This window comes from Gouania willdenowi, chromosome 15 (assembly GCF_900634775.1).
Source record: "Gouania willdenowi chromosome 15, fGouWil2.1, whole genome shotgun sequence".
In the NCBI taxonomy this organism is placed as follows: Eukaryota; Metazoa; Chordata; class Actinopteri; order Blenniiformes; family Gobiesocidae; genus Gouania; species Gouania willdenowi.
This window is the reverse complement of record NC_041058.1, coordinates 16852821-16875654: the sequence shown is the minus strand read 5'-3', so window position 1 is coordinate 16875654 and position 22834 is coordinate 16852821. Positions and strand designations below refer to the sequence as shown.

The 22834-nt window shown below is 38.2% G+C and overlaps 3 protein-coding genes across 7 annotated transcripts in view; 1 reads left to right on the top strand and 2 right to left on the bottom strand.

Annotated features, from left to right (window-relative positions):
• Positions 1 to 473: 473 nt before the first annotated feature.
• Positions 474 to 8822, bottom strand: LOC114476857 (adenosine kinase-like). Of its 2 annotated transcripts, none has more exons than XM_028468844.1 (11): positions 8679 to 8822; positions 7087 to 7161; positions 6279 to 6332; positions 4001 to 4079; positions 3720 to 3892; positions 3012 to 3120; positions 2716 to 2886; positions 2593 to 2628; positions 2376 to 2490; positions 2201 to 2287; positions 474 to 2108 (listed from the first exon to the last, which is right to left on the bottom strand). In XM_028468844.1, the coding sequence occupies exons 1-11, from the start codon at positions 8765 to 8767 to the stop codon at positions 1984 to 1986; spliced, it is 1113 nt and encodes a 370-aa protein (XP_028324645.1). In that variant the 5' UTR covers positions 8768 to 8822; the 3' UTR covers positions 474 to 1983. The 2 variants fall into 2 exon arrangements, with proteins under 2 accessions (XP_028324645.1, XP_028324646.1); XM_028468845.1 differs by lacking the exon at positions 8679 to 8822 and adding an exon at positions 8039 to 8594.
• A 2073-nt stretch (positions 8823 to 10895) lies between these two features.
• On the top strand, positions 10896 to 17473 carry LOC114476853 (AP-3 complex subunit mu-1-like). Its single transcript, XM_028468837.1, has 9 exons — positions 10896 to 11063; positions 11397 to 11674; positions 12311 to 12482; positions 12592 to 12729; positions 12823 to 12908; positions 13008 to 13141; positions 14288 to 14495; positions 16221 to 16365; positions 16493 to 17473. Exons 1-9 carry the CDS (start codon positions 10907 to 10909, stop codon positions 16591 to 16593), a joined length of 1419 nt encoding a protein of 472 aa, XP_028324638.1. The 5' UTR covers positions 10896 to 10906; the 3' UTR covers positions 16594 to 17473.
• Positions 17474 to 18946: 1473 nt separating this feature from the next.
• The window catches only part of LOC114476844 (vinculin-like), a 29964-nt gene continuing 26076 nt past the window's right edge, over positions 18947 to 22834 (bottom strand). For 3 of the 4 annotated variants that reach the window (XM_028468822.1, XM_028468821.1, XM_028468823.1), the window contains 3 exons: positions 21921 to 22124; positions 21741 to 21845; positions 20532 to 20678 (listed from right to left, as the gene is read on the bottom strand). In XM_028468822.1, coding sequence (XP_028324623.1) covers positions 20532 to 20678; positions 21741 to 21845; positions 21921 to 22124 — 456 coding nt within the window. Of the gene's footprint in view, positions 20679 to 21740; positions 21846 to 21920; positions 22125 to 22834 lie in introns of all 4 variants that reach the window. The other variant, XM_028468820.1, reaches the window with a different exon arrangement.

Genomic DNA, 22834 nt, shown 5'->3' with positions numbered 1-22834 from the left:
GCAATGCATGTTTCTTTTATATTGCAATTCAATAAATGAATTAATTTTATTGCATAACTATAATATCAAACAACCGTAGATGTATTTTTTGTAGTTTGGAAGTTTAAATCTTGAGCGTCATCACATTGTTACATATTTTCAAAACTGATTAGATTTCTGATCTCATCAATGACAGTTTGATCCCCGTTTCCATAATTTGACTCTCGCTGCTTTAAAGCAAAACAATCGCTTTGTGTGGAGTTTGCATGTTCTCTTTAGCAGATTGACTCACTTTTAAAAAATATGTCTGTAAGAAGTCTCTGAAACGACTGTGGGTCTGTGATTCTTTATCCATTAACAGCGTGTTAACTTCTCCAATGCAAGTTCAACACTTTTTAACATGGCCCTCAAATGTTATTACAACACGCTTATATTAGTGTCATTTGAAAACGAAGTTGAAGGTGGTGAACTGAAATATAAAAGAAAAGTCTGCAAAGATTTCCAAAGACACTTTATTTTCCCTTTCAGACATGTCAGTAAAACAGACAGGCATCTTGAGCACCATTGAAACCGGGAATGAAAGGCCACATAAGGCCTTTGTTGGTGGATCAATTCCATTGAGAACACCAGTGGCTCCTCAGGTGCACGGAACACTGTGCTTTACGCCACACCAGGGTAGCACTTTAATCAATAATACAGAACTGTTACAGATTTAAGGTGGATTGAACTTCAAGTAATGTGATGTGCATCATAATGACCACAATGTCAGTCTTCATGTACATGTCACAGTGCGAAGCAAAAATAAAAATAAAAAATGGAAGTTGTTCTGGTAGCTGGAGAGGTGCCATGAATTCATCATGTATTTGGATGATTTTAAATGTTTGGCCCAAATTCAAAGTCAGTTCAGGAGTTTTTCTTCTGCATCAGAGCAGAAATTAGTGTTTAAATGTTATTTATAACATAGGTAATGTACTAAATTTGAAACCCACAATGTTTTACAGTACTGTCGGCGTGTCCAAACTCCAAAGGGAGCAGGAAGACGTCTATAACTTACAGGAATGTTTTGGATGCACCTAATACAGAGTAACACTAACACCCTATCCTTTAAAGGTATTGTGGAAAATGTTTTTTGGCTTCTAATTCCAGGTGGATCATTAAGACTGTTGGTCCTCCTAATTGTCAATCATTCTGACATAAGCTCGTCAGCTAGTTTTCACTTGCTGCGCATGCGCACTTTTAAGTGTTGAAAAGAGGGCAAACACTAACTGGAAACTAACTCAAAAGAGGATAATAGGAATAAGCTTTTGATTAAAATTTCTCACACATTTAATAGGCGTTCCCTCTTGGGAGTAGGTAGAGTGTTGCGCATGTGCGCATTATCAGCTAAATTACATGGATTTTAAAAACAGCACAAGTACAACTACTAGTCACTCATTACTGGTGTAGTTTGCAAACTTCTGTTCCAGGAATAAAGGCTGTTGCTACTCAAACCTGCAAACTTAATGATTTGCAGATAAAGACTGAGATGGACTCATTGTTTTCTGTAACTTTCAACAAGTATTCTTATCTTTAAAAGCAAATTTAACACATTACACCAGTCACCGGACTTGATGGGAGTGGTTGATTATAGATTTTTAGCAGAAAAGCTTTTCTGCTTCTTCTTTGTTACTTTTGATAATACTGGAGTGGAATCAACACATCATGCAGCAGAGTTAAAATTAAATGAATTAAAAAAATAAACCCATTTGATTCCGGGACTTAAAAAAAAGCTTATCTGTTTTATTTTCTGCTGACAAATGCAGAACAAAGAGAAGTTGCAGCAGAGAACGTTCAGCAGAATCTTTGTTACAGAGGTAACGTGCGTTAAACCGAAAATACATGTGGACATGGAGCCAATAATACTAACCACAAATACCCTTGAACGAGTTTTTAAAATTTAAGAAAAATGGGTGAATCAATAGTCCAAGTTCTGTAATTCGAGGAAGGATGATGTTATGGGAACCATCATTTATAATCTGGTTTCTCTGGGAAGGTGCACCCTGCTCGTTGAATGATGACGTTGGCAGCGTAGTGCGCAGCCTTAATGCACTGATCCAGAGGTTTCTCTCTGACCAGCTCTGACAGAAAACCTGCAGCGCAAACACAAACAGTTAAAAGAAAAGAAAAACAAGGGCAGTAACAACAGGACAAGAAAAATGCACAAAATATGGTGAAATCTCACCTCCCACAAATGCATCACCTGCACCATTTGTGTCGACAATGTCTTTTGGATCAATCTTCACTACAGGGAACGTGCTGATCTTGTCATCTGAGCAAAGAGAGGAAAAGGGTACACAGCTTAAAACAACTCAAATAATGTCATTTGTTTAAAAATTTGAGTAAGAAAAAGATCGTACGAAGGGCCATAACAGTGTCCTCCTGTCCTTGGGTTAAAACCACAACCCTGTGTCTTTTTGTGTTGACTTTGGGTAAAGCTTGGGCTTTCTTGGCGATTTCCTTAATGTCCTTGGTCTACAGACAAAACACACAGTAACACAACTGGTCCAGCATGTGCAAAACTCATAACAACACGATACAAAGATTACGTGGGAAACAAACCCAACGATCACTCACATCAAAATCCTGCTCTTTAGCAAAAGCTGCAGCTTCCTGTGAAAACAGTCAGATTCAAGAGTTACTCATTGAGATGGAGGACAAAGTTATGGAGTATCCACAGCTCAGTGGGTGAGGGCTCACCGTCTCATTGCCAAAAAGCACATCAACGTAAGGAATAATCTGCATGAGGTTGTCCTTAAAGAACTGGCAGATGAAGGGTGCTGAGAGGTTGAGGCAGAACAGTTTGTTGTTTTCAGATGCGTGCTTGGCCACTTTCAGCATGGACTCCAACGACACGGTCAGGAAGAAACCCTGGAAGGAGCAAACGGTCCTGAGTCATTATAGTTGATGACTGGACTGAATGCCATGAACAAAACCCTGTCCTGAGTAGAAAAACAACAGTTTTAAAGACTAAGTATCTCATATCTACAACTTACAGCAATGTAAAAGACTTTGGCCTTTTCCAAAATCTTCCAGTTCTCTTCCAAATCTAGATGTTTTTCCTTCTTATAGCAGTTGGCAGCAGCAAGGTTGGCAATTAAAGACCTGTGAGCGAGAAAAAAAACAGCACAGAGAAATTCAGAGACTATTATTATAACATAACTGCTTTACAAATGCTTAACACTGAAAATGAGTTTTTATTATGCGAAAAGCTGCTGAAATGTGTTTCATCCTAAGCAGAGAAAACATTAGGACATTTGTGTATCTCAGTTTGACAAGTATTTTTTTTTCCTATTTGTTTTTTCAAGGTTTTACTTGCTTTTTTGTGTTTTACTGATCTGCCTTTCGGCCATGACTCTTCAGATTTTTATCTTTGAGGACGTTTTTGTGAGAAAATTAAGTGTGAAAGTATTGCACAGTCAGCTGAGCATCGTGGTGTGTCCACATATGAAGAATGTGAATACCAGTAGTCATGAAATAATCTTTAATCAAAGTCCAAACATTTGGCAGCTGCACACGTCTTGTGTAGAGGGAGTTAAATGGTTCTTTCAACAATAGAGGCTTGTTCTGAGACTAGTCTAGGTGTGTCTTGGCTCCAATTTACAACCATTTCATGACACAATGCAAGGCATAATCGCAACAATTACACCTACAACTGTCCCACCACTTTTCCATTAAAGGTCAGCGTTAGCTTATTTTCTCACCTGTTAGCGCCGGTGATGCAGGCAGCACACGTCCCTGTGGGCTCGTCATCTTGCTCATAGTAATGGGTTTCTATGTGGGCGTCCTCCGCCTTCTTCTTCAGGATCTCTCCAAACTGGTCTTTTCCGATGCAGCCGAAGAACGTTCCCACCTTACGGGGTTCCTGGATCATCCACTACAAACAGAGACGAGAGCTGGGAACAATGTAGGCTACAGAGTCCTGTTGAACACAGTCCTAAATGTTTTTGTATAATCAGTTTAATTTTTTTTAAAAAAGACTGACCTGAGCAATTTTGATGGAGTTCTGTGTGGCTCCTCCAGCGTGATACTCAACTTTGAACTTCTTCACTAACTCTTCAAACCTACACACAGAGTTTAGCAGATGAAGATGTGCTCAGTTTAAACATATTTCAGTGTGTGGATGATTGATTAAGGCTGAGATGTGCTTAAAGCTGCACAATAATGACCAAAATGATGATCATGATCATAAACATGGTTATTTACCATGTTAAGAAAAAATCTGTATGTTTAAAAGTAGTGCAATTAAAAAAACAATATGTGAACAGTTTACAGTGCAAAATGAAGATTTAAATAAGAATTATACTTAAATTAACCCAAGAATTTAAAATGTATCAAGGGCAAACTTAATAAATACAATAAATACAGTGTGCTATCACGAAACGCAACTCATTGGAAACAATTATGGCTTACAGCTCTGATCAGCCCAACAAGTGACTCAAAGCTGCCGCTGAAGAGTTGCTCACTTGTTATTGAGGCAGCTTACAGTAATAAAGCCTGAACATAGTGTTCGCCCCCTGGTGGTTGGATGACTACTGGTTGAGAAAGTGCCTGATTAGATATGCAGCAGAGCCCGCATTTTAAATGTAATATCTTGGACAATCCGGTTAATTTAATCGTGGCAAAAGTCCTAATTGTGCAGCCCTCCATGCGCTTGGAAAAACACCTTTCAATCATGAGTGAAAGTAACTAAACCTCTAGTTCTGGCTGACCTGCCCCTGAGGGGGGAATTCAAAAAATGCCTCGATTATGGGTGGGGCACCTGGGGCAGTTCAGACACACCCAGTCTATACTATTACATCGCCTGAAAAGCCACCAAAACCAAACCACAATCCTCAGCCAATAGGAAAATGTTATTGTACTGTACTACCCAGGTTTTAACCCATAGAGGGCAGTTAGTCTGACATTTTTACAACAACATACACCAAATTGAAATACTTTGCCTAAAATGTCAAGAGTTAGACTAGAATCAATCAACAATGCCACTTTCAATCCCAAATATATTTGTTTTCAGCAGAAAAAAATGGTTTCGGGGTTTAATTACTCTTTAAATCTGCAGCTCTGTCCCTGCATAAGGCGAGTGCCTTCTTGGTCGTCTCTATAATACCAGTGAAGCCACACATTGATGTTCCATCTTTGGCTGAAGCATCAAATTGTTACAACACCTACATGTGAGTGACAGCTCCATCTGCAACTCCACTGGGAAAAGTTTCGCAAGCGCTTGAGATGACGAGTTTAATAGTGTCGTTGAAACGCGTGACTTTTCTGACTGCTGCAGGCTGGTCACAGAGGATTTACATTTTGCTTTTAATGTTTATTAATATGCACTGCCCCTTTTTAAAAAAACTTCAAACTTCTGGAAAAACACGTCAATATTATACATGTCAGGACTCGCACCTTGCAGCAACTTCTGACTCCTTAAAGGGAGCATTTGATAGAATATTGAAATCACAAGTCTTATTCTTCCCTGAATTTAATACACATTTGGAGAAACAATGTCCAAAAATAATATAATGAATGCTGGAAAAACAGAGGTAGCAAAAAATAAAGAAGAAAAAAAAAGGTTTTAAAGAATACTAGAGCACAGTGTCAGGCCTCCTCTTTTTATGCCAAATGCATATTATAATATGAACTGTTAATAATAATATTCACCATATACAGTATTATCCGTTTTGCTTATAGATATTCATTAGAGCTTATTTAATCTGGGTATCTAACAACGATGATTAAGTGTGAGAACAATCTAAACCAATCAGTTTGTAGATAATTCTAAGAATAAGTCATTTGTCAAACACGTCTAAACATGCATCTTAAGCTAAAATCCTTTGATTTTATACACACAATACAATTATATATGTTGTATTTGAATGATCTTAAACGTTTCATAAATGGGATATTATCAAATAATGACCCGAAGTCGTGCACTGGACATGACTGGGAAAACATCAGCACAAAAACACATGTGCACTCGTTTATCTCCCACTGTTAAATGTTTACTTTCGGGCTCTCGTCTCAGAGGAACTGGGAGGTGAACTGTCCTGCTTTGCTATTGGATGAGAGTGACGAGTCAGACTAAACCTGCTGGCCTGCCATTGGCTATCTATAAAGGCACAGAGGTCAGTGGCAGAGGTTTGTGCAGTGTGCCTGTTTGGACTGGCCTGTTCCAGAACAGAGAGGAACAAACTTGGGACTAATTTGTAACTTTTCTAGTCCGGTCAACCTGTCCCAACCTTTTATGTAAAGCTAACAGAGATGATACATACAGTGCTTTGTGCTTGTCTTCTGCCAGGATCTGATCGTTGGGCTTCAGATTGTACCTGCAAATTAATAAACAATGAAAACTGGATTCATTTTGTGACACTTTTGCAAACAAATTCACCACATATAATACAACCAAAATGCTTCCTAAATTAAACAGAGACCGGTTTCCTAAAAAGAGCGATAATAAGTGTAGGCTGAGGATTAAAGAGCAGCTTTACACCTCAGGACAAGGCATACTGCTTTAGCTCTAATCCAGGACTTAACACGGTTTCTGAACAGATTCCCTGAAGAACCCTTTGTCCCCCTTTTGAGCCAGGTCAGCGTCGTAATATCTAGACAGACCATAGAAGATAAATAGATAAGCGATAGACATTGGCGTTCATAGGATATGTATGTTATTACATTTACAGGAAACTAAGCATTTTCTAAATAGGAAACAAATGAGGCATTCGGTCAGTTTTGGTAAATGTCATACTGGGGTGAAAATAGGGTCAAACAGAAGAGGAGTGTGGCCAAATGTAGAAAAATTCAACAAGCTGTTGAAAAAAAGGAACAATATACAGAGCTGCAAATACATAATATAAATATAATTAAATAGCACAACAATGTGCATTATCAAAAAAAAAAGAGAAAAAAGTATGCATTAAACAGTGAAATGGATCAAATTACACCATATACCACTGGTGATACACTTCTGCTGTTTTCTGAACTGCTTTCTTTACTAATCATTACGCTGGTTGCTACCACAGAGTGAAATACAACACAGCGGAACAATAGCTTTTAACCCACAGGTCCAGTTCTTCAACTTACTTGTCCAGGAAGTCCTTGTCTACAACAGCTGAGATGTCCAGTAGTGGGTTTCCCATCCCAAAGAGTGAATTAGTGCTGGAAAATAAAACAAAATGTCACACAAAAATAACCTCCTTTTGGACAGTCATGTAAAATGTGTTGTATTAATTTTACACATTATTTTGTTGCATAGCAGACAGTTCTGGTTTAATGTGACTTCACTTCACATGACTTCTAAAGCAGAAACAGAAGCGATCTGAGGTATTCTGAACACTTTCAATATTAATTACAAAACAGTGGGACTGTCTGCGGGTAAGGAGCCTTGAGTTATGTATACAACCATGTGTGACAGTCAGCACATCGTGGCATCAGCAGTCTGTTCTTCTTTCCATCTGGGTAAACAGCTAAATGTCTGTTTTAATAATGCTGTAGATCTTGTGATGCATTAAAGAAACCAATTCATTGAATATCCCAGTAACTGGGTGCATGGGACATGGATTACGCCGACTCCTTCAGGAAGCAATCATCATCCTAAGAATCCGTATATGAGCTGACCATCCAGCATAAGATTCATGGATGCTCGCCGTTTCCATAAATGGGAATCTTTATGGATAACTGAGTCTTTAAACCTACCCACGCACTGATCAAAGAGATTTGGATCAGGATTGAATGAAGCAGCATGCAACATAAGTTATCATGGAAGAGCGGTTTTATGTAAACCAAAAAAAAAAAAAAAGAAGAAGAAAAAAGATCAAAAAGGATGGAAGCTGGCTGGAAATCCCATGTTCTCAACAGACAGAGTCTTTATCACAGCGAGCCAGGAAACAGGCATCTTGGTCCCCTACAGATGATACATGTGCCTACGGGCACTCAGATGATATCACGGCGTGTGCAGGCAATTACAGTAAAGCCAGAACCAATGCGTGCAGCACACAGATCAGCTCTAGTCTCCATGATGTCAGCGTGCTCTTACCTTGCAGCAGACATGGTTGTGGCTCTGTGTGCAACCAGCTAGACACAGAAACACTGACCTGTAAAGTAACCTAAGTCCTGACTGGGAAAAAGCAAAGCATCTAGAAAAACTTGGCACATTTCAGCACAGTGGTGCGGCTTCATCGATTTTTCCCTTGAGCAGCAGAAGCAGCTCCTCCTCCTCCTCCTCCTCCTTTAGCACGCACTGATAGGAAACATGAGAAGTGGTAGGGCCACACAATCAGAGGAGATTGGCTCTCTTTGCATGCTCCTGCACAGGCTTCTCTTGGCGTTTGGAGCTAAATAGCAGCGTGCAGATGACAGAGGCTGCAGAAATGAAATGGGATGGCACCAGCATGGCTGATGGATCTGTACAGGAGATGGCTATAGAGCGCTTTGCTGTGCAACGCAACTAAACCTAAAGAGTGCGCGTTAAACAGTAACGAGAACTTTAACTAATGTGACTTCAACGCCGCCATTAGTGTGAAAATGCATGTATACAGCATGAAAAAGTGCCAAACATGTCTCCACAGTAAATACACAGCCTACACGTGGGCAAAAGCTGAGAGCTCGAGACGTGTTTCTCAAACACGCTTAGTATCTCAGACACTGCCCTGGTTTTCTGCTAAGTTATCGGTCACCTTAGTTCAACAGGAGTCCCTTGGCTCGGAGAGTCGGGCTTCTCCTCGGAGAGCTTAACTTTCTTTGCTTTAGGTTCCTCGGACGCCATGGCTGACTGAAGAGCACGCGCTAAGATCCTGCACCCGCGGTCAAATCTTCTGACGTCACAGCACTTTTCTCTGAGGAAAGTCTGACAGGCAGCAGTGTTTGCCCTTAGGACCCACTGAAACAGGACAAATACAGGCTGTGCAATTATATCCTTTATTTATTTATTTATTTTTATGTTTTAGAAATGTTAATAGACACAAGCACCATAGGATAAATAAATAAATAAATAACATTATATCCAGAGGTATTTGTGAGAGAAAAGGAGCAAGCGGTTCAGAAAATGGATGGATGGTATGTATGGGAGGAAAAAAAGGAAATCAATTATTAAACACATTATATAAATCTCCTCTCCAGAGGACGGAATGACGCTCAATTAAAAACAAAACAAAGCAAAACAAAAAAACAGGCCAAATAATAAATTATCAGTGACGTGCCGTGACCACTAGGGTTGGGTAGGCACGTTGCAAATCGAGACCACCAATGACAATTTCATATGTTTCTGGTGACAAGTGTTAATTCAGTTCAAATCAACTTTATTTGTATAATTCAATTTCCAACAGTCATCTCAATGCGCTTATCAAAATATAAAATTCATAATAAGAAAGAAAAAACCCAACAAGATCCACATGAACAAGCATTTAGCCATCTAACAAAATCAACATCGTAAAACACCATTAAAGAAATATAAACAATTATTCAATATAGCCTCCATACTCTCCTAACAAGATATATCTCATGATACGGCAGCGCATCCGCTGTTTGTGTTGGAAACACAGAAACTTGGAGAAAAAGACAACAACAACAACTCAGAACAGCCTCAGTGAGGCGCATCAACAAAGCCAATCCTTCCTTTTGTACCATTCACTGTGAAAGCTTTGAAACATTTTCTGACCTTACCTTTGCTGAAGCTCTGGTAGCTCAGGTGTTGGTCTCCCATCTTTTAAAAGCTGTCGTTTTTTCCTCAAAAAAAAAGTTTCTCTATCATCTCTAGCGCTGTCATCCTGCCTGTAGTGTTATCCCGCCCACTAGCTAGAGAACGTAGCAGCAGCGGTCACATGGGATCGATTCACTAATGCACTGTGAACTTACGTATAGCATTTAGCATATGCGCGGTTACGTCCAAAGGCAGCGCAGGGAGCTGCCTTTGGACGTAAATGGTTGTCATCTTGGGGACCTGACTGTGCATGCGCAAACACGTAAAAACATTCAATGGGAACGGAGGCAGAGGAGCAATGTGCCATTGGGAGGGGGGCGTGGCCTCCCTCTGCCTTACAGTGCAGCTGTTCCAGGAAATAGCGCTGTTTAGTAATTTGGGCTATGAAATGCACAAAATGCGGACACTTTCAAATTTATAGGTACTGCAGGCTATTGGAAATGGAAAAATAAATAATTTATAATTATATTATAATTAAAACAAATAATCAAAATATCAATTCACCCTTGGATAGGCACTGCCTACCTTGCCTACCCTGATGGCACATCACTGTAAATTATAGCCTAGGATCATAGTTTTTAACCACATAGTCACTGTTTACATATATAGTCTTAAAATAACAGTGCTAGTAGATATCTATTTGGACAGGTGTTAACTCTGTGTTTATTTTCAGATGTTCCTCAAGGCTCTTTCTTTGCAACGTTATTTTTGTGATAATTACAGTGAAACCTTTGAGCGTTTATGTTTTTACTTTTTTGAGTTCAAATATTTAAAAATAACAAAGGTTTTTTGCAGTCTAAACCAATCTCTGGTTTATTTTGGTTTTACTTGTCTCTTTGTTAGTATTGTGTGTGATCAGACTTAATTTGACAATTTTAAAAGGTTATTTCTTTGTCCCTCGGAGATTGTCTTTTTTATCTACTTCTCATTTGTTTTCATTTCCATCATAACAACATTCAGTTATATTTAAAATATATCTCATATTTACTGGTTAGTCCTACCTACACGAATAAAGGCTTAACATTTTACAAGTTCTCAGCACAGAAAAACCTGCAAGGTTCAGTACAGGGCAAAATATTAACACGCTTTCAGTGGTATAGCTGCCCGCAGACATTGCCTGAAGAAAAACGTTGCTCTGTTTATTTTCTTTAGCATGTAAACACTCCCACTTTTTTTACATTCATACTGCTAGTAGAGCATTTTTAAATGTTATATATAAAAACAGTGGGAGCTATTTTTTTTAGGTTTACCTACGGTCTAACACTGTATGACGGGATATATTTTTGTTTACGTGTGCACAGATCTGCAGGCGGCTCCTCGGTAGCTCTTCTGCCATTTTGGCGTCAGTGTTGGCAGTCAGCAGGTAAAAGTTTTTTCCAGTCATCAAACTTTGTATGATTAAAGCTTGTCTTCTGTTTTACGAAACGGCGTTTTATATTGTATGGTGCATTTATACTGTAAAAGAACTTTCAGGAGGTTTATGGGTCTAAAGTTTTATCCTGTCACTTATTGGCTATTGCTGCTGTATTTATTTAGTTTCAGTTTAACATATAATAATGACACTGTGATATATTGGCTTTATATCATGTTGTTTGAGGTTGAATAAGTCATTAGGGCTATAGACTGTGCGTTAACAATGGTTAGAAATACTTAATTCACGACATCACTAACTACAAGTACACCATTGTCGTTGCAGCTGAGATGATCCACAGCCTGTTCCTTATTAATCCCACTGGTGATGTCTTTCTGGAGAAACACTGGAAGAGTGTCATCAGCCGCAGTGTCTGTGATTACTTCTTTGAGGCCAGGGAGAAGGCTGTGACGCCGGAGAATGTGGCTCCAGTCCTTCAAACCCCACACCACTACCTCATCTCCATCTACAGGGGGAAGCTGTTCTTCCTCTCTGTGGTCCAGACTGAAGTGTCTCCACTCTTTGTTATAGAGTTTCTGCACAGAGTGGCAGACACATTTCAGGTAAATGAACCCCAAACCCACTGTCTGCAGTGATCATCAACAAGGATCATAGTTTCTTGAAGGTATCTGGTGATACCCTCCCAGTGTCTCACAACCCCAAATAGGGTCCTGACCTCAAGGTTGAGATCCTGGGGTCTCGGCATGCAGGATAACACTTAAAATAATAATTTATTTTGTTTGACCCCTTTTACTGTTTGTTGCAAACTTCAATTTCACTGACTTTCATTGATTTTAAACCAGTGAGATGAATACTTACAAATAAATCGGAAAGTATGAACTGAAATGGTGATGCTGAAGTTTAATGACTGTAGTGTCTTCCATCCATTCAACCTAGTATGTGTTGCTCTATAGAGAAAGATTAGCAATTGCAAAAAAAACGACAGAAACAGATTTATTTTATAAACATCGAAAGAAAATGAATAGAAAAGATTCAATACTATTGGAAAAGCAAAAAACAAAACAAAACCCATGAATGTTCATTGACATTTTGCACATATTTTTGTAAAAAACATGTTTTTTTAGAAAAAAAAAAATAAAAATATATATATATATATATATTTTAAATAAATAGAAACAATGAATGAAGAATTCTATTGATATACTAGTAACAGATCAATAAATGAGTTCTGTTAACAGGACTACTTTGGAGAATGCTCAGAAACTATCATCAACGACAACATGGTTGTCGTCTACGAGCTTTTGGAGGAGATGCTGGACAACGGCTTTCCTCTAGCGACGGAGTCGAGCGTCCTCAAAGAGCTGATCAAGCCTCCCAACATCCTCCGATCAGTCGTCAATACGCTCACAGGTGAGCTTTGGTGTCACAAGATGGTGAAGGTCAACATGTATTTACCTTAAACATCGATGTAGAGCTTGAAATGTGTCATTTTGTTGTTTTTCTTTGTGTGCTTCTTAAGGAGGAAGTAATGTTGGTAGTTCGTTACCTACAAGTCACCTGTCTACCATCCCATGGAGACGGAATGGTGTTAAATACACCCACAATGAGGCATATTTTGATGTAATAGAAGAAATAGATGCCATTGTGGACAAATCAGGTAGAAAAACTATATTTGTATATGAATGGCAGCTGTTTTTTTGTCTTGAACAGCTCTGTTTATTGAACTGAATTTAAATCCATTTTTTTTTAGGCATGACTGTATTTGCAGAGATCCAGGGTGTGGTTGAAGCCTGCGTGAGGCTTTCTGGGATGCCTGATCTCACTCTATCTTTCGTGGTGGGTTTTGTTTTTCTTCAAAGTTATTATTTTATTTTAGTTTTAAAGGTTTTTGTCATTCATTTCTGAATCTCACACAATTGTGGTATTTTTTTCTAGAATCCTCGCCTCCTGGATGACGTGAGTTTCCATCCATGTGTGCGATTTAAGCGCTGGGAGTCAGAGCGAGTGTTGTCTTTTATCCCACCAGACGGAAACTTCACACTGATGACTTATCATGTCAGCTCTCAGAAGTAAGCATCTAATAGGGGTGTTAAAAAATAAAATCGATTTGGGGATAGATAGCGTTATTACGTCGCACCATTCTCGGATCGATTCAGAATGCATCCTTATCAAGTTTTAGATTTCTTAAAAATTATTAATATCATTTTTTTTAACCTTTATTTAACCAAGAAAGTCTTTTCCACAGCAGGAGACATTGTAACTGCACAAAGAAGTGCACTGAAACCTGGACATGTTGACCAGCTTGTGTTTTTTATTAAAACCTAAAAAAAAAGTACTAACTTTCTGCATTTATTTGTTGTTCTAGGCATATACATCAGTTAAGTTGCACTAAAGTCATGTTGCACTAAAGTCAAAGTTGGTTTAAAAGCCACAGGCAGATTGTATGTTATTTATTTATTTTAAGTTGTTGGCACATGGCATGTTAAAGCCAATTTTTTCAGTGTAAAATATGCCAATAAAATATATTTCATACATAATGTTCTCGTGAAGGTGTACACATTTACAGATTAGTTGTTTCTTAAGTCATATACATTTTTTTGCACTTAAATGAATACTCAACCCATATTACAGACAAGCTAAAGTGAAATAATATGGTACTTTAGTAGTAGGAATGAGGGGCGAGTTAGAGCCCAACAAATAACAATTGATGCTGAGCCCAAAATGTTAAAACTTTTAGCATTTGTTATTACATTATGGGCTAAGCAAAATATTTTTCTGCTAATAGTGTAATAATTTTATTCCATCATAGAGTGAGTCAATGATTTGTGGATTAAAGGGATTATTGTTTCAATGTAGAGTGCAGTTTCATACACAAATGCATCTGCATAAATGTGTATGTATACAAAAAAAGTTTTCACGTTTTGGCTCCGAACTTTTGTTACATTATTGACCAGTTGTTACATTTTGGGTTCTGTTACATTAATTTTATAACAATTCGGGTCTTTGATATCAGGCTCTAACAGAAGCAATAAAAAGCCCTGTAAACTCAATATGAGGCCAAATGTTAAAAAAAAAAACAAAAAAAAAAATCTGATTTAAATGTCAAATTAAATTCACTGTAATGGTTCTGGATTTAACTCTAAGACTGGTAACTGAATTAAGTACAAAAAGGTTTTCATGTCTGTGTGATCACTTCTTTTTCTCTGTTTCTTTAGCCTTGTATCAATCCCAGTGTATGTGAAGCAGAACATCAGTTTCTTTGACTCGGGGTCCAGTGGTCGTATGGACATCACTGTTGGACCTAAGCAGACCATGGGGAAGACAGTGGAGGGATTATCTGTCACAATCCATATGCCCAAATCTGTGCTTACTGTGGACCTAACAGCAACTCAGGGAAACTACACCTACGACCTCACCGCTAAGGTAAGCAGCCATTTACAGAGCTGTCACAATAAAAATAAAATATGTGCACTCAACATAGGTTTGATCATGGGTTTATCGATGTCAAATTTTGCTGAATTATGACAACTCTTTCATATTAAAAGTCAGTCTCATATTTTAAATCAGCGGTTCTCAACTGGTCTCACCCTGGGACCCACATTTTGCCATAGTCATTAAATCGCAACCCACTTTTTTTTAGTTTTTTTTTAGTTCAACTAACAAAATGTAGTTTTTCAAAAATAGCTGTTGAAAACACACACATATATATATATATATGTAAATCTATATATTTTCCTATGCAAAATCCAGTTCACAACATGCCTGTCAAAAAAAAGTTTCTTTCAAAATAAAAGACAAGTCCAATATGAGAGATATTAAGTATTTATTTTTTTTGACCTGCTGTCCGCCACCCACCCAGTAAAGGTGGCCGACCCACTTTTGGATCCCGACCCACCAGTTGAGAATCGCTGTTTTAAATAACACGTGAAATGTTTCTTAAGCATTTAATTTGAGATGTATCTGTTGTCTTTACTTGATTTTCCGTGTTAAATTTGGCACCAATTTTTTTTTATTTATTTATTCAGTTTATTTCCGACATGGTTACGTTCACTTTTTTTTTTTTTTTTTTTTTTTTTTTTCTTTTTTTGTACATGCCGAAAAAGGAGACGAGAGAAGCAGTTTGCTTATCCGGGTCCCGTCCCCTGTTTTACCATCGCAAATTTACATGGGTTTACATGTCTCTCTGGTCAAACATTCTTGATTTCTTCTGAACGTCCATCTGTAGTCAGTGTTGTCCTCTTATCTTTTTTTGTGTTGGCCTTGTTCCCTGCCAGACGTTGTTAGCATTCCTCCAGTTCAAGAATAGTTCCTCTTTCGAAGGTGTTTGGAAGGTTTTTCCCTTTTCATCCACAATGTCACCTTGTTTTGTCTCTGCATCAAGGGTAATCCAGCTGTTGTTAGTTCCATTGGCAGTGTTGTATCCTCCACTGTCTGATGATGGGATCAGATCCAACTTGTATAAACACATCACTACATCCCAGTTCACAAGCAAGGCAGTATTTTAATGTAATATATCTTAGTTCATAAGCGTGTTTCTAACTGCTGTTATTAGTTTTATTGGCAGTGTTGTATTTTCCACTGTTAGATTTAACTTGTATAAACACATTATTATATCCCAGCTCATAAGCAAGGCAGTAATTTCATTGTATATAAAAAACGTGTTTCTAACTGCATATGACAATAAACACTTTGAATTTAAATTTAATGTAATCCTTAATCACCCCACCACCTAGCAATTGAAATGAATAAATGACAGACCTTTTTTACTCTTGGTTTCACATTTAAATCGGTCTCCGTAAAATAATCACAGTCTGAGTTTTGTTTCCAGTGTTTATATAGATCTGGGTCCATATCCATGATTACCATCAGTAGTGTTGTTGTTTAGGTGGATCCTTCGTATTTTCCCAAGTTGTCCATCATTTTGATAAGAACTGGTTTTCCGTCCTCTTCTTCCAGAGGACGGAAAACCGTCCTCTGGAAGGGAGGAAAACCTTCCAGAGGAATATACCAGGAAAACCTGGTATATTGAATTTAGTACTAATACAATACTAATTTATGACTAGATTTCATTTTATTTGTTGATTGAGTTAATCATACCTCATGTGTCATGTGCTATTCTGATGTGTCCGCACTGTCTCTCCATGGCAGGTGTTGGTTTGGGACATTGGGAAACTTAACCCTCAGAAGCTTCCCACCCTTCAAGGTAGTCTCAGCATCCAGGCCGGAGTCCCAAAACCAGTGGAGAACCCGTCGCTCAACATTGACCTGAAGATAGAGCAGTTGGCCATTTCAGGTAATTAAATATGAATAAAACTAACCAGTCGAGTCCTGTGCTAAGTGTATGTTTGTGCTTCGTAATGGGTGTGGAGGGATTGTGCGGAGGTCTGGTTAGCAGTATGTGTTTCTCGTCCTCCTTACAGGTATTAAAGTGAGTCGACTTGATCTGTTTGGAGAGAAGTACAAGACATTTAAGGGGGTGAAATATGTGACAAAGGCCGGGAATTTTCAGGTGCGGACGTGAGCAGCGATTTTTCATCCACTTACTCAGTGGTTCTATTTACCAAAGCCAAGTAAGAGGTACACGTCAGTTCTCTAAACAGTCTCACATGTTGACCAATACTAGTTATAAATAGTACAAATGTTCTTTATATTTATGCAACTAATAATTAGCTTTATGGCCTGCAAAGGGAAGCCTTACTGATAATGTGACTGGAAGTGCTATTAGAATTGCTTTTATATTATTTTTGTTACGCTTTTGTATTTTTAACACCTTTGAAATGTTGCCTAAATGAATATCTGGTTAGTAAGAAAAGAAAAACTCACCGCTTACTGCCTTTGGTCCACGTTACCAGCCTTGGACAAATAATGAACGCTTTCAAATACTGTTTTAGATCATCAACCTTTAAAAAAATTGTGTATTCTTGTTTTTGAGTTACACACATCCCAGATTTCTGTTCACTTAAGGAATTGTCTTCACTGCTTGTTGTTTTTGCACAGAGCCAACGTAAGCCTTGTAAGTATGTGTAATAATTATGCTTTGAAAAGCACAAACTTAAGATTTCAGAGACCTTAGGGAAGTTTATCTCCAGCTAAGGTACCGTACTAACTTTGCCTCAGAGTCTGTGGAGACGGTTTAAAAAACAATCTGAAAACAACAATCACTTTAAATGCTGCCTCTTTTTGCTGAGCACAGCATTTGCACAGGGACTTTATACTCATGTATGAACTTTCATGCATTTAAAGTTAAATATGTTTATCACAAAGGCTATAAAACAGATGCTTTGTTAACAAGTACACATGTGCCTCTTGTTAAAAACAGGTATGATGAATTATTCTGTTTTCTCTGCTGTTCACTGTAATTCCATTGTCACTCAAATAAATAAATCATTTGATGACAGTTACTGCAGATGTGTCAATTTTTGTGTATTAAAAAGGTTGAAACCATGTATTCCCTGCTCGTGTTTTCTGATGTGCAGAGGTTTTGTAACTCATTTGAAATAATTAATCTGATTTGGACCTCTCGATCAGTGATTCTCAACTGGTGGGTCGGGACCCAAAAGTGGGTCGCAGACCTGTACTGGGTGGGTCATGGACAGCTGGTCAAAAATGAACAAATACTTGATGTCTCTCATGTTGAACTTGTCTTTTATTTTAAAAGAACCTTTTCTTTTGACAAGCATGCTGTAAAATGCATGTTGCAAGGAAAAATATATAGATTTATGTTTTAAAAAATATCATATATCATATTTTGTTCTTAATCAGGAACAAAATGTGCTTTAAAATAGTTGAATGAACCCTTTAGTAGACTGTTAGTTCTATTAGTTTAAGCTTTAAGTCTTCAGTTTCAGAACTCAATGTTAGGTTTGTTTACATTTATACTGGGATTAGTATCATGTGGCTACCTGTAAACACTGTTGTTTTAAGCCTCTGACATGGAAATCACTCAGATTGACATTTAAATCATTCAGAAGCCTGGTTTGACTTAACATACAGTGGGGCGAAAAAGTATTTAGTCAGCCACCAATTGTGCAAATACTCCCACTTAAAAAGACGGGAGAGGCCTGTAATTTTCATCGGGGAGGGAGTTGAAAGTCCGCGTTGCCCAGCGACAGCCCCAAAACATCACTGCTCTAGAGGAGATCTGCATGGAGGAATGGGCCAAAAATACCAGTAACAGTGTGTGAAAACCTTGTGAAGACTTACAGAAAACATTTGACCTCTGTCATTGCCAACAAAGGGTACATTACAAAGTATTGAGATAAACTTTTGTTATTGACCAAATACTTATTTTCCACCATAACTTGCAAATAAATTCATTAAAAATGCTACAATGTGATATTCTGGATTTTTTTTTCTCATTTTGTCTCTCATAGTTGAGGTATACCTATGATGAAAATTACAGGCCTCTCTTATCTTTTTAAGTGGGAGAACTTGCGCAATAGGTGGCCACTGTAACATACCTTTGAAGAAAAAAAGAATGGGAGAAAACCAAGACCACCAAACCTTGTACTAAAATTACACCAAAATGACTGTAAAGAAGCAGACTCAGTCATTGTTACTGTCTTTTATTCTTTTAAAGGCACAGCAGATGTGTTGGCAGGGCAAGAAGCAATCAGAATACTTTCAGTGTGTGAATGAACACCTTAAGTACACACAGGTACACACATCTCCCTTCCAATGTGAGCCGATGACTGCTACATGCTCAATAGACCCCAATGAAACACAGCCTCAGCTCCAAACACCACAGGGAAGAATCAGTGTTTGTGCACTGTTAATACTGACACACATAAAGGCTTGTCAAATATAGCCAGCCATAGCAGAAAAACCATGATTAAAAAATGTCCAGGGCATGAAAGAATACATTCACAGATGTGTTTAGTACTGATGTTTTTTGAGTTGTCAGGTTTTAATCTTTTTCTTCCAATCAAACACATTTGTAAACTATGATTTGCCTTCATTAAAAACTGATTTAGCAATAAGACTTTGATTATATTTTCCTCCCTTGAACCACCAGTTACATAGGAAAAGTAGTCCAGATTTCAGGAGAGGGGATAACTAAAAGGTCTGAAATTGTAATGCAACATACTTTTGATATTTTAAACAGTTCAACTGTTGCAGATCAGACACAAATGCATTGCTTGATCATTTTAAAAACTCAAAAGCAGAATCACTAAAATGTCTTCTCTTTTTTTGTATACCAAAAATAAGATATAACTCAAAAATACATTCTTGAATATGATTTGTAATGATGTTCAAACTCAGATATTGAGCGTTAAGATAAAATAAAAACAAATCCTTTGGCATTTTTCAGTGATGTACTCACACAGTTACTAACATGTCGGCTATGTTTTCAATCCCTCTTCCACTATTAAGAAAACACCACTTTGTGATTGACATCCATACATGCTGTTAAAATGACATCATCAGTAACTAGGAGATTGAAAGGTTTTCAAGTATGAAGGTCATCCAACAGCGATGATTATGTATCACCAGTGTTACTATGGATCTTTAGTTTAAAAAGTACTTTTTGCTAAAGGTAAACGTAAGAGGAGCGCTCATCAGCTCGTATACAATTTCTACCTTAAGTGTTGACTTTAGGCTAAGTGTAGCTATTAAAACAAACAATTCTTGTATGTACAACAAAGAACAGAAAGCTGTTTGTCAGTGAGTAAACTGAATGCAGAGTAAACGTCATCTTGAACAGTGGCTCTCAACTGATCTGGCTTCAGAAACAATTAGCACCTAAAAACAAGCCACGACCCAAACTGAGGAAAAAAGCTTAGTTTTTCCAAATTAATTCAAAAGAAAAGAAAAGATGGTGCAACCTGAGATAAAAGTGCAATCTAAGAAAAGTGGGCAAAACAAACACTTCTTCTGCTTACCATTATCACTGAGTACATAAAATATATTCTTAAATTATATTCCTTACAACCTACAAATTCCCTTCAAAATAAATGCACAGGAGCTTTTATCTATTTTTGTCAACTAATACAGTTGCCCACGAACTGCAGACAAAACCTCCACAATCCACTTTTAGGGCCGGATTCATGAGTTGAGAACCTTTGATCTAGAAGATTAGTGTCTGTGTCATATTTTGGTTTTTATTAAATAGAAAACATTTCATGCAAAAAATATTTACCTGGGATCTGGATAAAATTTTGTAACACAACATACCAAAAATATATATTAAAAACTATCTGGCATAACAAGCCTGCAGGATTCCACAGTAACAAATAAAGGGAACCCAGAGGACAAAGCTTAAGTCCCTCCAATAAACAAAACCTGCATTGGTAAGAAATCCTAAGAGTTCCTGAAGCACAAACTACTGAGAGAGATTGTACAATATCCTGCAGTTCCCTCTATGTTTACTGACTTTAAGAGTATCCACACAATGATACTCAAGGTTTGTGCTGTCAATACAACTGTAAGAGTGTTACGGGCTCCACTGAGTGGGAGTCCTTATTGGTACCAGGGGGTCTTTCGCACCCAGCGGAGAGTGCATCCTGCATCAGTGCGGATCTTGATAGAGGCTGCCTCTGCTTCTCGGACCGTCTCCTTTACCGACTGCATCAGGTTCTGGGCGTTATGGACCAACATCTCAGTGGCCTAGTGAGGAAAATGTATCAACATTTGAAGTGGCTGGGATTAAAATAGATTATTATTTATTTTTGGATCACAGTTCTTCTTTTTCCCTAATTTCAAATAAAAAATAAATTACTTTTTTTATTGGATTTTTTTTCCTCAACTTGGCATGCATCACACTCACCACTCGCTGCCTGCTATTTTTTCTATCACACAGGAATCTTTTTTTCTTTTTCAGTCAAATACCTGACCACATCAGAGAACTCGGCGCATACACCTCCTTCTCTCGGCAGCTAAATATATGGCGTCTTGACCACCATTTATGTTCACACTGACAGACTTTTATTTTAGATTTTTGTACATCGTTTGTTTCTCTTGTGTTAAAGCTGATATCCGGAGTTTCTGAGAAATCTATATTTATGTATGATTTTACTAGTCTTTTACGATGGTCTACTGCCAGTGGTCATTCATATACATTAAGTCCCTCCTTCATCCTATAGACCCGTATAGAAATGAAAACGATCGCCGAGGAGCCAATAGGCTTCGACTTACTGTTTTTGAGACTGTGAACCAAAGTGAATGCGGAACTGTGCACAGAAACAATGCCACGCGTCACAACAGCAAACGGGTAAATATGATTTTGGCTCTTACCTGACCCATAAACCTATATCAATGAGACCTTGTTATGTTCCGCGATGCGCGTGCAGAAAAGTAGAAGCGTGGGAGGAAGTGAGGCTGTTGAGGGCGGGAAATCGAGATGTCCTCTCAGAAATTCTGGTTATCAGCTATAAGCAAGTATGGATTAACCATTTTTTTTGTTCAATTCTGAGAGTTTTAATCCAGGCTTGGTGCTTTGTTTTATCAGTAATTATTTTGATATTTGTCTTATCTGTTGTCTTTTGTCATGCTGTATTGTCCTTCTGTATTATAATACATTTGATATTTTAGGTTGCCTTTTGCATGCCTGCCTATTAATGTGCATTGTCCCTTTTAAAAAATCAATAAATGAAATGAATTAATACCATATTAAAACTATAGTAGGCCTTGCATCTTTCTGCTGTGTGTATTCTTGAAGTGAGAGTTCACCTGTTCTGACTCTTCCTCACTGATGTTAGTCCTTCCCAGCATGGTGGCTTTAACAGTAGAGAGGATCTTCAGCTGAGTACTGATGGTTGGAATTCTTTCACAAACCTGGAGAAAGACAACCTTATATTTCTGCACGTAGGCACAGTGTACAGTGTGTGCTTGTTTCAGCAGGAATCTGACCTGCAGCAGGTTGGTTCGGATGCGTCTGTCGGTGCACTGTTTCGCCACTTCTTTGGCCAGCCTCGTCACCTCATCTGAAGCTTTGGCGATGTCTTTGGCACACTGAATCAGAGCTCGTTTGTTGCCGCTGCCGCCACGCACCAACCGGGACATTTCTGCCATCAGCAGGGCCATTCGCTTGGCGGCTGCAATGATGTCGTTGCCCTGTGATGAATCGGGTGGAGGATATACGTGTTATTGAGCCATATCCAGTCAAAAGAGCGGCGCTTTCTATTATGAAGGTCATCAGTCTTGCAGAGAATGTTTTCACATGATGTTTTGTTCGCAAAGAAAGTTCTGATTCTGAATGCAGTGCAATGGGATTTTTTTGCTGGTGCTCTGTTTAAAAACATTTAAATAATAAAAGCGAAACAGACATTTAATGTATAAGCATGTGTAGCACAAAGCTGCGTGTCAGATCCTAAAGAACAATTAACATTTGATTTATGTTAATGTGTTGTTTTCCCATCACATTACAGATGAATGCCGTGCTCACAGCATTAATGTGATTAGTAAAGCAGAAGCAGATGATCCTACTGGGTAAGTAGGCAGTGTAATCACCCAAGAGTCTTTGAGAAACTGTCATCCTTCACCAGCTTCACAGGTTTGCCAGAAAAGGAAAACACTGACAACAACAGTAACAGCAGAAGAGAGTGACTGGCTTCTTGTGTTGACTGTGCAGCCATAATCCTACTAGTTTATCTAAGATTAAGATTAAGATTAAGATTAAGATTAAATCGGGCTTTCGCCTTTAATTGGCCATGTAATGTTAGTACATTATTGGAATTTGTCTTCTGCACTTAACCCATCCCTGAGGAGCAGTCGGCAGCCATTTTGCGGCGCCTGGGGAGCAGTTCGGGGTTAAGGGACTTGCT